Source organism: Scomber scombrus, chromosome 1 (assembly GCF_963691925.1).
Source record: "Scomber scombrus chromosome 1, fScoSco1.1, whole genome shotgun sequence".
Taxonomy (NCBI): domain Eukaryota; kingdom Metazoa; phylum Chordata; class Actinopteri; order Scombriformes; family Scombridae; genus Scomber; species Scomber scombrus.
This window is the reverse complement of record NC_084970.1, coordinates 16668716-16684917: the sequence shown is the minus strand read 5'-3', so window position 1 is coordinate 16684917 and position 16202 is coordinate 16668716. Positions and strand designations below refer to the sequence as shown.

Genomic DNA, 16202 nt, shown 5'->3' with positions numbered 1-16202 from the left:
CTGGCCTGCAGCAGGGGAGTTAGTAAGCCTATACCACTGTGCAAATTTGGCTTGCAGATATGGTTTTAGGTTGGGGTAAACCTCTCTTTAGATTGCAGGGCGGGTATCAGAGGGCAATATGACACTGGCTGTCATATAGGTTGGATCAAATTTTCTAGAAGTCAACTGACACTGGAATAGAACTGTTCAATAATTTTGCCGCTCTTGGAGGAAGTTCGACTTGTCTGAACAGTATTAATGGAGAAGAATTCTGGTCGTTGGTCATTGACCCCCTGAACAATAGACTTCATGATATTTCATGCCTACTCCCTTGTTTACTGGTTCCAACTTTTGCCGCTCTTATGCCATTCAGACTATAGGGAGAGGTGGATGATACCATTGTTCAGGTAGGAGGTCGAACAGAGTTGCATTACTGTGCAGGTTATGCTGACAAAGGACCAGCATGCTACATCACAGACTGCTCAAGGTGACATGTCCTAATCTTAAGTTTGTTCTTTCTGTCCTGTTTGGTTAAACCACACTGCAGACTGCGACAGGGAGGTTGTACTACACCACTGTTTACGTAGTGGCAGGTATTTTGGACTATACCACTGTGCAGACTGTATTGAGTGTGGTATCGAATCGAACCGCCTTAGCCTCAGTGGGCTTCATGTTGGTGTCATACATTGGGTTTTCAAATGATGCTTGACCATTGGAGCTCTCATGGCCAACATAACCATTGAACTGGACCTTGGGACGCGTCCTGGAAAACAAACAGAAGGAAATAATTGAGTTAATGGCCGATATTTTTGCTCAATTAAATGTAATGATCTGAGAAGAAAACACAGTACAACCAAAAGGATGCCGGCCTCTAAAACACAAAATGACAACTATGTACTCCAGCATTGCAAAACAGTAAGCTAAAGTTGCTCATATCTGCTGATCTCCTTGTTTTAATATACAATATTTAAAATGGCAACAAGCCTACACAAACCAGTAGCTGATGAAGAATGTTGAACATCTAGAAAGCAGATAATGAGTTTGTTCTGGAGCATTTTACTTTCTAGTGTTTTAATCATAATTTTTTTCTTTGTCTTATTTAGCTCTATGACCAATCAAAAAAATGGTTTAGTTAAAACAACAACAACAACAACAACAACAACAACAACAACAAAAACTTAAAACACCCTTTCTGTCCCTTCACCTTTCTTAATTGACCTGCTTGTCAGCAGCTTTACCCTTTAAATCTAATAAGTTTTCCAATTGTCAGCATCTACAAATTACAGGGAAAGTTATGGCAAGAGTCAGAACATGAACTGTAACAATTGCCTGCTTCAGTGGTTCGGCTTCCCAGTGACCATCTGGTGCTCACATGTGAGTGTGTCCGCATGCTTGCAACCTGCCATGATACTGTAAATGGCATCCAATGGTTTTAGTTCAAAAGAATATATTATTACTCAATTTACCTGAACAAGGATTTAAAGAAACGTACTGCAGGGGTTAAAATAGACATGCAGTGAAATATGACTACCCCCTCCTAAATTTGTCTGTTTGTCGCAGATTACATTTTTGGATAATCAGGTCCTATAATCCAGTTAGATATAATCACTTACTCCCCAAACCCTGTGGAACTATTAGCAGGGAGGAGTGCTGCAGCTGAAACGCTTTTTGACTCTGACCTCATTAAGAGTGTGTGTACGTGAATGTGTGTGTGTGTGTGTGTGTGTGTACTGGTAGAAATCCAACCCTGGGGAGCCACTAAGCCTACCCTACATGCTCAACCCATTACTTTACAAAACTGCACACACACCAACACACACCGAGGACCTCCCCTGCGTGGCAGTAGTTAAAATTGCTGCACTAGTTTCTGGTTGTGACTGTAGGTGCAATAGTTTAATTTTATTGGTAGAATGAAAAACAGCACACGTAATTGCTTTGACAGTATTATAAATACTGTACAGACATACAGGCCAAAGCAGAACTGCAAAAAACTGCAGTGTACACACTCACCTAGCTTTTAGACTCTCATGTATACAACAGTTGTATTGTAATGTAAAGAAACTGTTTCTGTTGGCTTGTCATTGTGTGAGGCTATTGTATCATACATCTACTGTAAAGTCAAGATGATAGTAACATCATGATTATAGATAACACTAAAAAAAAAAAAAAAAAAAAAACTTAAAAAAGCAACAGCATACAAAACACAATAAACACATTACTTGTTTGAATCTGATCAATTTACAGTTGGTCAAATACTATATTTGTTCTTGATGGCATCATGCTGACAGAGAGATGACAATGAGATCAAAGACAAAGAAATAAAATGCCCTCCTAACTTCAAATGATTGCTGTTTTAACACAGTATGGCTGCACTGCTTTCAAAACATCAAAATTAATTCATTTCCTGATTAAAGATATCACCCCAGTTACTTTTAGCTGATATGGATGTTTACTTGTGACATTTTCATCTTTATTCCATTTAATTGTAGTTTACAGATTTTACATTTAACTTACAGTAATACAACACTTCGCAAAGTTTAATTTTCAGTTCAGTTCAGAAAATTAGAATTACACCTTTTGCTCAATTGTGCAGCCATACTAAACAACATGAAAAAAACCTAAAAACTAAAAACAATTGATGACGAGGTTGACGGAGGATGGCGGCGGGCGGAGGTCTGGTTGCTGTTAGAAACCAGATGAATGACAGGTGTCAGTCTTACCTGCCGCCAGGCCCCCAGGTGTCTTTTGGTCTTTCATTGTCATCTGTGTCAGCAGACAATGTCCTGCATACAACCATCAGCTTTAATATACATCAACTAGCAAGGCATACTGCTATCTGACAAGCAGGTGGTGTAACAAAGTGTTAGGTAATGCAATGGTAATGTTAGTAGTCTATTGACCTTACCAGCTATTGGTAAACAATGGTAAATAGACTGTCAGTATGTCTGGTAGCCTGCATGGCTCTGTACACAGTGGTTAGCATCCACAGAATTTAGCATGCTAACTACTTAGTACATAGAAAAGCACGTTACTAACTGGCTAGTACAGAACTTAAACCTAAATAACATTCATAAATCAGGGAACCATCTGGCACTCTGCAGACAGAATAGCATACTGCTCTTGTAAATGCCAAGCCGACAGATTCATGTGTCATAATGGCTATTATTGAATGAATGACTTTGTAAATCTTTGAGTGATAGACTGCAGTCAAATCACTCCTTAGATGTGGAATCTCACATAGTTTTAAACAAAGCACATGATGACATTTTACCCTTAATACGGCTCTGAATTATCAGACATCTTTAGGCATTGTACTGTAAGTCTTTTGTGAACTTACAACGAACAATAATTAATATCTGTGGTCAATCAGCCCTAACATTCAAATTTTAGAGCTATACTTATGTTTAAAGTCTTCTGTAAAGCTCCCTGTTCTTCCACAAAGTCTGACATCAAGTCCACTTAATACATTTCAATAGGGTTTAAGGATGTACTCAGTTACTCAGGACAAATAAATGAATAACTTTCAGCCAAATTACTCTGCCCTGGTTTTAAAAATTACAAAAAAAACATCACTACCCTCTTTCCCACATGGGCTCTATTTTAATGTTGGTGCAAGGCTGGCAAAGGAAGAGCCGCTGGAGGAGAGCCAATTTGGTTGGCTGCAAGAACATTTTAAGTGTGCCTTCACCTGTGTTTGGTGATTTTGTACCATATTTGTTTTTCATCACACATGGATTAACTGTAAATCCACATCATTAATACAAATTGCAAAGCCATTAAGGTATACTTGTAGGTTACATTAAAACATGATAGAAGATGACTAATAATATTATCTAGTGTTTGTGCAGAAAATGCAGAAATAACTTGACCAAAAGTGTGTGCTTGCATTTGCTCTTTCATCAAGTTAGGGACCCATGTTTCAAAATACAGAGAGTATAATTTATTTTGTAGAAGGAAATAGTGAAAGGGATTACATTACTGTTTCAGTGTAAGAAAAAAGGCCTCAGTGTAATGAACACTAACATTGAAGAGAAAAAACACCCTAAAGCACATTAGTGTTGCACGATACACCGTTACTAGAAAGGCATTGCGATACACAGCTGTTAAAATGTTACTATACCCCATATGATTAGCACTGGTACTTTAAGAATGACAGTGTTTTAACAAGAGGCGCAGTGAGGGTGACAACTGTTTAAAAAAAAAAAAAACACAGACGTATGGAGCGAATTGTGCATTATTTCGCTTAAATAGCCAACAATCAGCCTCAAGCTGCTTTTCAGAACCAGTATACAGCACATCAGGCATTATCTGCAGTCAAATGTATAAGGCTGACTGAGGGGCACACTGACACACTTGAACCTTGAGGCTGTGAATGTTAAAGTAGCCAAAGAGCTGTCCAGATATAAATCAGAGAGAGAAAACACGAGAGAGAAAAAAAACACGTTCTGATTTTTACATGTCCACGTGCCAAAAATCCTTCTATTTTTAAATATTGCAATTTTGTTTAAACATGTTCAATAGCCAGATAGCTCAGTAACTACAAGAACATATATTTTAATGTATTTATTTAGTTTTTCAAAATTTGTCATTGTCAAAATATTTAGTTTTTTTCAATTCATAAAAACAAAGAACTTTAAGTTCCATGTTGTCACAGTCTAGTTTTAGTGCCAGCATTTAACAAGAGGCAAACGTGCAGCAATAACTTTATCAACAGGAGCCTGGAGAGACCACAATGCTATAAAACCTGAAGACATGTTTGAAATAAGTTAGAGAGCGAGCATTTCTGGATAAAGTATGAAATAACTAACTGTAATATACCATGTAAATTGGGGAATAGCTGTGCACTGAAAAAAGAAAATTAAGCACTCCAAGAAACTACTTAAATGCATTAAAACCCACATAGTTATAGTTACATAAGGACATAAGGTGGACATTTTCTTATATTCATTCATCAGGTGATTCGATCATCAGGTGTTTATATGTGTGTTACAATTATAAAAACATTCATTCACTTTTACTTCATTATACTTAATGATTTCTTTTACTGAAAATATTCAACCTTCTGACTTCTACAAATAGAGGGCAAAGCCAGAGGGCGAGCACCAGTTTTGTATTCTACTCTGATGGTTGTCTGTTTTTCTAGGATGGCTTTACAGTGAGGCTACAGCTTACCTGTGCTTGTAGAGGTAGAAAGCAAATCCAGACAGGATGAGGGCAAAGAAAGGAACTAAGATGGCTGCTGCCACAGAGCTGCTGTTTGTGTAGGGGTTGGATGGGTCCATTGCCATGGTTACAGGGCCTGGGAATAAACAGACATAAACCCACACACACATTAACGCATACGCACAGACACCCCTTTGTGCATGTATAATAGATGCTTATTGCATTGTTGGTCTGTAAACATAAGCCCAGCTTCTCATGCTTGCTTAGTGTAGAATGTAATTTAGTGTATGTATTTTGTTTTACAGAAACATAAAACTTGCATTGTTCAGGGTTGATATTGGGGCTGTTGCAATGTACAAACTTACCTTGCCTCGTCAGATGGAACTTGCCAAAATCTTTACTGTGAATGTGACCCTGGTAGACAAAAGTCTTCTGGTCTGATTCTGCAGTAACCTGAATAACACAACATTCAGGAGTGTTGACAAAACAAGTAGAAGACAATCTTTTCACAGGTTGAAGATGAAACTTTGTTACTTTGTGACAATATATAATATACTATTTAGTATAATAGTCAAAGAGCTGTACTGTACAAAGTGCTAATCTTACACAGAAGTTATACGGTTCACGGTCTTTCATTCCAAAACCACATCTAAAGGTTCTTCGGGAGGTTTTTCTTATTTCAATATGAACAAACAACATAGAATTGCACTGAAGGGTGAAAAGGTGTTTTTAAGGAGAAGCTAGCTGACTGTAATCATTTAACTTTAACACATGTATAAGTAGTTTGACATTAAATGTATTAATATGCTAAACTCAAAGGACAATCCTTTTAAAATAATTTAAGATATGCCCTAATAATTTCGATGCCAGCTTTCATCCTGTCCTCTCCCCTCGTTATTAATATTTCTCCACATCTCACACTCTGTTCTCTCGCCTCTCCCTCCTTCCTCCTCTTCCCTTCTCCTCCATCTTTCAGGTAGTGGGCTGTTGTTTGGAGACTGAAACAGCTAGTGTAATGTTTTACCCACAAAGTGCCAATCAAAGTATAATCTTCAACTTGTAATATGACTGATTTTCAGGAATCATAACAAGATAATTATCAGTCTGCCTTTCCTGATAAATTGGTTAACTGACTACTGTACGTGTCTCCATCCTTCTTTCTTTCGTATTTTCTGCCATAATTTTTTCCTTCACCCTGCCTGCTTCTATCCAGTCAGTTTGTACATCTCACCACTTCTCTTCCTCTCTGTCAACAGGTCAGACAGGATCAGATTTTTAATACCTTCCCTAAATGTAGACATGATCTTCAGAAGTCCCAGCTTTAAATCTCACATCAAACTAAGTTAAAACGTCACCATGGAATCACATAAAGCTGACTTTCTTCATTCCTTTCCTCTAACTGTCTTTCCTTTAAGCATTCAATTTTTTTAAGGATTATGTAGCTGAACAAATATTTATAGTCTAGAAAAAGAAAATACAATGTATGCACTTCAAAGAACAACTATGAATGCAGAGAGCAAATGTGCATTAATTCAATAATATCTGAGCCCCAGATTTGTGGTTTTACAAGGAATTAGATGCTGGAACTATTTCCTGGCCAGGCCAGTAACTTCCTGAAATCTCTGTGGGATGCCTTGCAACATCACAGTGACAACAAGGCTGTGTCTGCAATCACCATTGTTTACTCATTGACTGCTCCCTGTATGACACACATGCAGTAGTTCATACTATAGTGAGCAGTAAATTTGGATTTTGGATATTTATGAATCATCATCATTTTGCACATCTACTGTACGGAATATGATTCATTGCATTGTCGGATTATTTGAAGAAAGTAGTGTACATGCCATAGACACACATTTTCATTCAGTCGTTGCAATGTTTGAGGGCTCTATACACTTCAGTGCTTAAATTTGACACTCAAAATTTAAACAATCGCTAGGTGGTGCTTCAATTCCACCTTGTTACAAGATGACGAGTATAAATCTCAATTCCTGTCTCAACTTGAGGATATATGCCGATGACCTCTTGGTCTTTATGGAAGACCCACTACAGTCTATTCCTGGTCTATTATCCATCTGCAAGGAATTTGGCGCTCTGTATGGTTTTAAGATTAACTGGTCTACTGTAAATCTGTCCTGTTACCCCTAAACGATCCAGCTAAAGCATTGCAATTTCCTGCTGACATCCCTGTTGTCCAACATTTTAAATATTTAGGCATAGAAATGTTTCCATCCTTGCATCACATCGTGACATATAATTATTCAAAAACATGGAATAAAGTTAAAGCAGATAGATGGATTACTCTTCCCAACTCTCTGCAGGCCCATATTTCTATAGTAAGAATGAATATCCCTCCCAGAATAAATGTTGTTAGTTCAATGATCCCCCTATCTCCTCCGACTAACTACTGGAATAAAATACACTTTAATATCTCACAATTTATCTGGAATAAAAAACACCTGTGTTTGAAATTGTCTACCATACAGAGAGAGAGGGGGGATGGTGGCTTGTCAGTGCCCAACTAGAACAACAAAGTTCTATTTTTGGTCTTTTGTCCTCCGACCGTTACTTGTATGGCATGACCCGAATGCCTCTGTCTCCTGGCGGAATCTAGAGGAAAATTGTGTGCAACCGTGGAAGTTGCAAGAAGTTCTCTTTGCCACTATACCTAATAGGCAATGCCGGCTACGCTTCGGACCAATCGTTTCCCATCTTATTCAGACATGGCGTGCAGCTGAATCTCAATGTAAGATCTCCTGTAAATGGCATACGCTTTCACCAATCTTTAATAATAAAGATCTGTTGATTGGAGGAAGACCTATTTCAACCTCTCCTTGGAATAGCAGTAATATTCGTTGTTTACAGGACATTTTTAACAATTCGGGTTTACGCTCCTATATAGACATTAGAGAGACTTTTAGTTTGCAGAACCATGCTCTTTTTTTCTTTTTCCAGCTCAGGTCAGCTCTTCAGGCTTATGGCGTGTCATTGCAGCATCCTTTGCCTGTTCACCCGCTTTATAAGATGTTAATCACACGGCAAGCAAAAAGGGGTTTGGTATCCAAATTGTATAATTTTTTCTGAAGGCCTCTTATGTTAATCTACCAGTTGACAGACTACGGAGGCATGACTGCCCCAATCTGGACCCTGATTTTGACTGGAAGGATGTATGGTTGAGTATTAAGGAGGCCTCTCGCAATCCTGACCATCAACAGATTAATTTAATTATATACATAGAACATATCTAACCCACGCAGACTCCACTGCATGAAGTTGATAAATAGCCCCTTGTGCAGTCTATGCAATATGAAGGCCCCTGGCACTTTTTTACACATGATGTGGAACTGTCCTCCAGTTTCACGGTTCTGGGTTGAGGAAGCAGCCAAACTGTCTAACTTAGTATCAGTGACCATACCAGTGACTATGCCTGCCTTGCTGTTAAATGATCTCTCAGACCTTAACATCACCAAACTTAAAACGCGCATTGTACCAACTGGTCTGACAGCTGCGAAAAAGATGATCGCTTTATGATGGAAACCTCAGCACTCCCTCACCATTAGACACTGGGTCCTCACTTTCCTGGATGTCATTTGTTTGGAGATGTAAACAGCCAGGATTAATTGTGCTAGCGAGACTAACTTAAACAATTGGTGTGCTTCAGCTGACTCATTAAAAGACCTTATAGGGTGAATCCTTTTCTGATTTGCCTTGCTTAAAATATTATACAGCCTCCTGTTTCCCTGTTCTGTGTGTGTGTGTCTCTGTGTGTCTGTGCGTGGATGTGCTAATGTCATCAGACAGGGACACAAAATGTATTTTGTGTGTCCGTTTGTTTTGAGCGCTGCTTACTGACAGCAACATTCCTAGTGTGAGTGTGTGTTAATATATCAGGGCCTTTTTTTTAATGAGCCTTTTTCTGGTTGTGAATTCTGTTTCAATAAAAATATTTGATTGCAAAAAAAGTAAAAAATTCAAACAATCAAAAATGGTGGAGGGTAAATATAGTGCACTATGTAAAAAAATAGGATGTGATTTCATACACAGCCTAAGACTCCAGGAACTCACTGCACTCGGTCAAGAAATACATACTGCCAGCACATAACTCTCCATAAAACCACCATAAAACCCTTTTTAGTGGATTTAATATAAGAGATATGACATCTTCTACATAAATGAACATTGACACCTGTTTTTCTTGCTGTAATTATTCCTTCTGTTCAGATTGTCCATTAAGAGATCCCTTCATAATGCACTTTCAGTGTAAATGATGGTGGACAAAATCCACAGCCCTCCTTTAAGGCAAAAATATATTTAAAAGTTTATTTTAAGCTAATGTGAGGCTTAGCTGTGCAAATTGGTCACATCAAGTCAATATCTTTCAAAGTTACTGTCTTTTAAGTGCCAAGGTACCTCCTTTTATAATGATTCTTCCACTGCAGATGAACAGGAAATCTATGAAGTTTTATTTGTGCCTCATTTCTGAGTGCATGTTGGGACATTTTGAGCGCAGAAAAGGATTTTTTGCAAGAAAATAAAATATATTCTCTACAGAAATAAAATCACACAAATAATTATTAGGCCTGAGCAAACAAAAATGTATTTTGTCCTAAATAAATTAGGTTCTTTGTTTGCTAATATTCACATGAGAGCACAATCATAACCTCTTCCACTCATTTGCTCTATCTCAATATCCCAATATAAATGTACAATGATTTTGATTCACTGACATACACATGGTGGTAGGAAATAAATTGGCTGGTGTGCATGTTTGGATATATAGTTTTACAGGCACTTGTGCTACTGACTTCAAAAAACAGTTAAATTTCAGTTTTTTAAAGGTACTACAATAACTATTACTGTATTACTTTACTGTGTAGCTCATCAAGGTAGCCAACTAACCTAATTAGCTAATGCACACATGGTAGAAGTTAGCTAGCATCCTACCAAAATAACTAAATTGCAAGTTAAAAAAATCCAGTCTATCTTACAAAGAGAATGAAATAAAGGTTCATAAAACCAATCAGAAATTGCTTACTGCAATTTTAAGATTGGCTGGAATTGTGGCACATTATAACACTGTGCAAAGATGAGCGATTGTGCAGGCTGTGGATGTATTATCACAGTTGGATACCAAACTAAATATGGTGACCATTCAGTCTAATAAGAATTGCTCAGCTGGTGCATATGCATCCAGGTTTGCTTCTGCATTGTGCAGCCCACTAAATATGTGCCCATAGACTTAACATTGGTATGACGCCACAGATTTTTGTATCACTTTTCTCAGCTCGAGGTAAGTTTTACAAAATAAAAAGTGTCCATGGTTAAACAATTCATAATAGAAAGAGTCATAATTGACCTTGTTTGCAGTTTGAGGTGTTCTTTCAACAGTTTTACAGATGCATCTTTGTATAATGGTGGTCTATGGGAAAATTGCTTTTTGGGCTGTGGGGGGAATTTTTCCCTGCAATACTAGGTGTGGCCCCTGGAGAGAAAATGGCTGAAAAGCTAGCGGCAGAGCTCTATCCAGCATTTATAATAAATCCATGATGCAGGCAAAGCTGAGAGCCCACAGAGCAGAGATGGTGAGAGAGAAAGACAGACATTGAGCAAGTTTTCATAGATTTTGTAAGTGCAAAGCAGAGAAACTGAGAGTGGAAGTGAGTAAAACTAAGTGAAAAAGGGTAAAATATGTGAACAATAGCAAACACATAAATAAATGTATGGAGCACAGAATAGATTTGTTTGCTCAAATTAAATTATTCTTATTGTGATAATTATTTCTGTACAAAATATATTTTATTTTCACTGTCTGTTGAGACACACATGAGATTTTTTATCAAAAACCCCCCACTTACATTACTTACTTTGTAAGCACATTTGGAAGGGACATTTGTAATGTAATGGTAAGTATGAACAGGCAAATTTTTATAGCGAACAAAATCTTCAATTGGTTACTTGACTGTTGTTTGAAGACAGACTTAAAAAACTGTGAACCTGTTCTTTATGAGGTGCTGGTAAAAGGATAGTTTGTTTTTACTATAACTAAACATTTCTTGGCTTTACAGTACAGATATGAGGAGCACATTGATGTTCTCATCTAACTCTTGGTAAGAAGGTGAACAAATGTTATTTCCAAAAAACGTTTCCTTTATAATGTGCCTTCAGTTAAATGGGTGAAATCACAGATGCTACATTTCTTTGTCTCTACAATCTAAGAACAACATCAGTAAATGTATACAGGTGTTGGAAAAATGTCTTCTGTGATCACCTCAGATGACAGATGGGGATTAGATATGACATTTGGGAAATGCAACTCCATTCTTTACAATGGCCAACTTTGCAAATAGTTTATTATTGGATATCTGTATTTATAAAAGCTTAACATAAAATAAACATCGTGGCTAGACTAATGTTTTAAAAAAAAAAAAATAACTAATTTCAAATTGTGTAAATGGTAACAAATACAAAATGGATTACTGGAATTTGATGGGATTTGGCAACTTCTGATGGTGATAATTTTATGGAATAACTTATTTCTTACACCTTTGTTACAAGGATGAAAACAAAAGCTTTTTGGTAAACCACATTATTCCTCCCTTTGAAAATATGTTAATTAGACTTCACTGTATTTCAAAATCTGTTTTGCATAATGACAGTAAGGATTTGTCTGGAATTTCAATACACCTCTCGAAGACTCTGTCTGGTATAGTGGGTGTGGAGTGAGTAATGTGGTGTGTTTTATTGCAATACTAGTTTTATTGTAATAGGGTAATTATTCAATAGTCATTCTTACATATCCATCCATAGCCCAGTTGTCGTTTTTAAACTTGCTGTAGTAATGTTCTGTTGGCCCTTTCACCTGGTAGACCTTCAACAGCAACTGGTTTTCCTCTGACTTGTAGGTACCTAGATTGACAAAAAGACATGGAGGTGGTGTTAGAAATACAAATAATGTGATTATCAGTGCCTGAACCTGGTATAATTTAAAGTTGAAACAGTTTTGGCACTTGACTTGGCAGGAAAAAGAGAAAGACATTTGAAGAAAAGGTACCAAGAGAAGTTGACAAACAGAAAGTAGGGACGGTAGACAAATAGACAGATAGGCTGACTGACGAACAGAAAAAAGCAGACACCTTGACATTTTGAATTATCATACTCTATTTCCCTTCACCAAGTACCTGACACATTAACGGGGGAAAAGTGACATTTACCCTTCAGCTATATGTCTGTACTTGCTTAACTATAGTGCCAACACAGAGAGTGTTGCTGTTCAATATGACAAGTCCATGTGAAAGAAATATCACAGACTCAAAATCATTTTACACACTGTAAAATGATTTTGATTTCTGCGTTTAGAAGACAGGGGCTGTCTTCTAAACGCAGAAAATCTTTCATGACCCCAGGATCAAACTGAACTATTGATTTTGACATCGTGAAATGTCAAAATATACACGAGTGTCAGTAGAAGAGTAACAGTTTTGGAGGTTTTCACGTGAGTGTAGCTTTATCTATTTTAGTAACCTGCCAATCACATCCATACTATATACCCTATTCTGTATCTATAATGCATATGAAGAAAAATTATCATGTGTATAGGGGCACTGCTTTGGGATGTTATGTGGCCCAGCTAATAATTTGGCCATTCAGACTTGTCTGGTGATAATATAGTAGTATGGAGGGGCCCAGGCACACAACCTGTCAGGAGGTTTGTAATTCCCACCAGTGGCCCTGCATGTTAAATTATTTACAGTTTTAATGACCTGTTTCCCATCTCTGTATGCTCTACAGCTCTTGCAAACCTTAGCTATTGTGCTTTGCAGACTAAATGGTTATAAATATCCTACTGTATTTTTATGCAATATACAGAATTGCACCAATTTTAATATGGATTCTTGTGATGTCTTGCTAATAAGAGTAAGAATAGAAACTGTAGTGTTATAATCCTCCCTTGCAGTTTATTTCCATTTATCTATCATTAATTAAGATATGGAGAAAAAAAAGTATTTTCCTCCATCCATCGGGGCTCAAGGTCACAGTGAGTGTTTTCTATTCCACATACATTTTTGACTTGTAAAACTTTATGACAGAATATATTTATGCATTTAAACCTGAACAATTCAATATTGACTTTGGGGGGGGGGGGGGGGGGGGGGCACTCAATTTTTACTGTTTTCAATTAGGTAGTTACTTTGAATAAAATCAATAAAAATGACTAAGAATATTAAATACCTGATAGTCTGATTGACACTCCGCTGGTCTCCAGTAGAGTGATGTTAACTCTGCCACTGGTAGCATTGAACCCCGTAACTGTAAATGTGGTGGCTTGTCTCTTCCCCAGATACTCATAGAAACCACTCCACTCAGAGTTTTGGGAGAACACATCTACTGGAACTGTAAGGGAGAAAAACAAACAAAAGTCAATTTAAAACCAATTTTTTAAAAATCAAAACATTAAAATGGCTACTTCTTCTGCTGTTATCAATATCAACACAGATTCAAAGTACAAGTAGTGACAAAATGTGATATGGATAAGTGCTGACCAACATTGAGGTAGAGTGGTTGTGTTAAAAGTAAGTAAACATTTGCATTTGAAGTCATTTGATCAGTTTCTGATGGATAAATGTGTGCACTGGAATAGTCTCATTTTATTCATCCGTTTTCTTAGTCAGTCAAGCCTACCACAAGTTAAAGGTTTTGAGCAGATATGATGGTAATAAAAGAGTCAGAATTGGGATAACCCCCTTGTATGAGTCAGACAAAACATATCATGTGGCTTCTTTAAAATTGATTGCTGCAGTGGGTTACTACTTGGCTGCCTGAATCCCACACGTAATATTACCAATTCAAAATTCAGTAGCTCCGGTCTTTTGCTGTGGTGTCAGTCTTTTCACCAGCTCTCTCTAAATGCATATATTGATAATAAAATCCTACTTCAAACTTACAAGGTATTACATGGTATTGCACCTGAATGTTTTCACTGATTTATTTACTTGGCATGAGCCAACCTGCACCCTGTTCACAGGATAAATCACTGCCATCCTTTGAATCTGAAACATGACTGCTCATATAGACCCATGTAGTCAACACCCTCTTGCCTCAATAGCCACTCTTTTCTGGGAAATACTTTGTACACAGCATAATAAGCTTAACTTAAAATGCTGTACAGTAAAAACAAGTTGCAAAGGAAACATGCAAGTGCAATAAGTATATTTATTGTTTATCTGTGGTATATGTACAATACTGTATGTGTTTGTGTGTATTATAATTGGTCATTCTACATACCTCGAATCTTGTTCTTCTGGACATCTGACTCTCCTCTGCCTTTGGGATTGACTTTAACTCCAACTGAAACAAAACATAGCATAGTTTGGTTAAGTTGACTCTGTGGTAAAAAATAATTAACTTTCAACCTAGACAAAATAGATAGAAGTATTTATATGAGTTTAAAATGATTGTTTTTTGAATGATTGTATTGTCCATTGTATTGACATTTGTCAGAGTTCCACTGACAAACAGGAACCAAATCATAGAACAAAAAAACTGCTGCCAGTCTGTTTCCTGATTGTTTTGTTTCCAAACATCACAGTTTTCACAGCCATCCACTCCTTGTCTTTAAAGGAAGATAGGGCCAGGCATATGTGATAAAAGCAACATCACCCCAGCATTCATGGCATGCCTGAGGCTGATTTACAAGAGCATACCAATAATAAATAATAAATAAATATAGATAACACTGATAGTGTTATCTATATTTATTTTAAGCCATATGGGATTATAACCTCCGTGTTAGAGTTTAGGTTCAAGATCAGCCAATGTAACACAAGCAGCACATTTTCAAGATAGGATCTGAATACCTTTACAGAGCGGTGGTTTGCCTGACCACCTGCCATCACTTTTGCAGGTTCTGTGCTCTGATCCTCCAGCCAGATAGAAACCATCTTGACAGGTGTAGATCAGGGTATATCCCAAGGTAGGCAGGTCCATAGATCTAACATCTACATTACTGGGGGTCTCTGGCTGTCTGCATGAATGAGCTGAGTGATGGGAAAGAGTGAAAAACACACATTTCACATTTACATTCATCATTTAAACTTAAAAAAACCCAGTATTTTCCTCTCCATAAAATTAGCATTGAGCAAAAATCTAAAAAACCATCAGTAACAACCATCAAAACAGACATACTGAATAAACATAAATGATGAGGGTAAATAATGGTGGAATAAACAGCAAAGAGTCATAGTTAATTCTTACCGATGCACTCAGGTTGAGTTCCACTCCAGGTTAGATTTTCTAGGCACGTTCTTGTGGTTGAACCAAGGATGTGGTAGTTCTTGCGGCACTTAAAGGAAACCTTACTTCCAACCTACATGTGAAAGCAAAATTTAAAAAATCCTCTTAATCCACTATTAGCCCCATAACATCTTAAGACCTGCCACACTTAACACTTTAAAAATTAAAAGGTTACATTTAACCCCACCTTACTGCTGACTCTTTTTTGACCAGATCCACTAAAAGGTCTCAAAGCATAGCCATACTTACATCCTTATACTGGTTCCTATCAAGTTTGAAATTTAAGTTTAGAAACATATTTTTTTTACAAACTTCTGTGCACTGTAATTTAATCAAATCGATTAAAAAAAATAACCAGATTCTTCTGTCTAATTGCAGACAAAGATTTTGACCAACAGAATCAATCTCTTATCTAAAATCACTACATAAACAGGTAGGCAGTTAAAAGTCTGTTCTGAGTAGGTCAATTCTAATTTACAGTCAAACAATATATTTCTGACCTGAAAGCCCTGGGCAAGGACCGGGATACCATATGCTGGCGTTCCTGGGTCACGACAACTGTTGAAGGCTGGATCTACACAGAAGCACACACACACATAGAGCGATATATATATCACGTAACAGTCTAAGTCCTATGTCAGTAGGATACTGTATTGTATGGAGGCCTAGTAAAGCTTCATAGCAGAGGAACTTGACGGAAATATTATGATGTCTGTGGTGAGGCTACAAGGCTGCTTGCCACTTATTACGCAATTATATTTTTTCTA

At 37.2% G+C, this 16202-nt stretch overlaps 1 protein-coding gene across 1 annotated transcript in view; it reads right to left on the bottom strand.

The window, feature by feature from the left end:
* Window positions 1–582: 582 nt before the first annotated feature.
* LOC133989379 (CUB and sushi domain-containing protein 1-like) overlaps window positions 583–16202 on the bottom strand; it is a 356447-nt gene continuing 340827 nt past the window's right edge. Inside the window, exons 66-75 of the mRNA XM_062428141.1 lie at window positions 15936–16009; window positions 15397–15508; window positions 15000–15179; window positions 14428–14490; window positions 13375–13536; window positions 11939–12051; window positions 5508–5595; window positions 5152–5278; window positions 2700–2762; window positions 583–742 (exon numbers count right to left, since the gene is read on the bottom strand). Of these exons, the coding sequence (XP_062284125.1) occupies window positions 583–742; window positions 2700–2762; window positions 5152–5278; window positions 5508–5595; window positions 11939–12051; window positions 13375–13536; window positions 14428–14490; window positions 15000–15179; window positions 15397–15508; window positions 15936–16009 (1142 nt within the window). The remainder of the gene's footprint in view (window positions 743–2699; window positions 2763–5151; window positions 5279–5507; window positions 5596–11938; window positions 12052–13374; window positions 13537–14427; window positions 14491–14999; window positions 15180–15396; window positions 15509–15935; window positions 16010–16202) is intronic.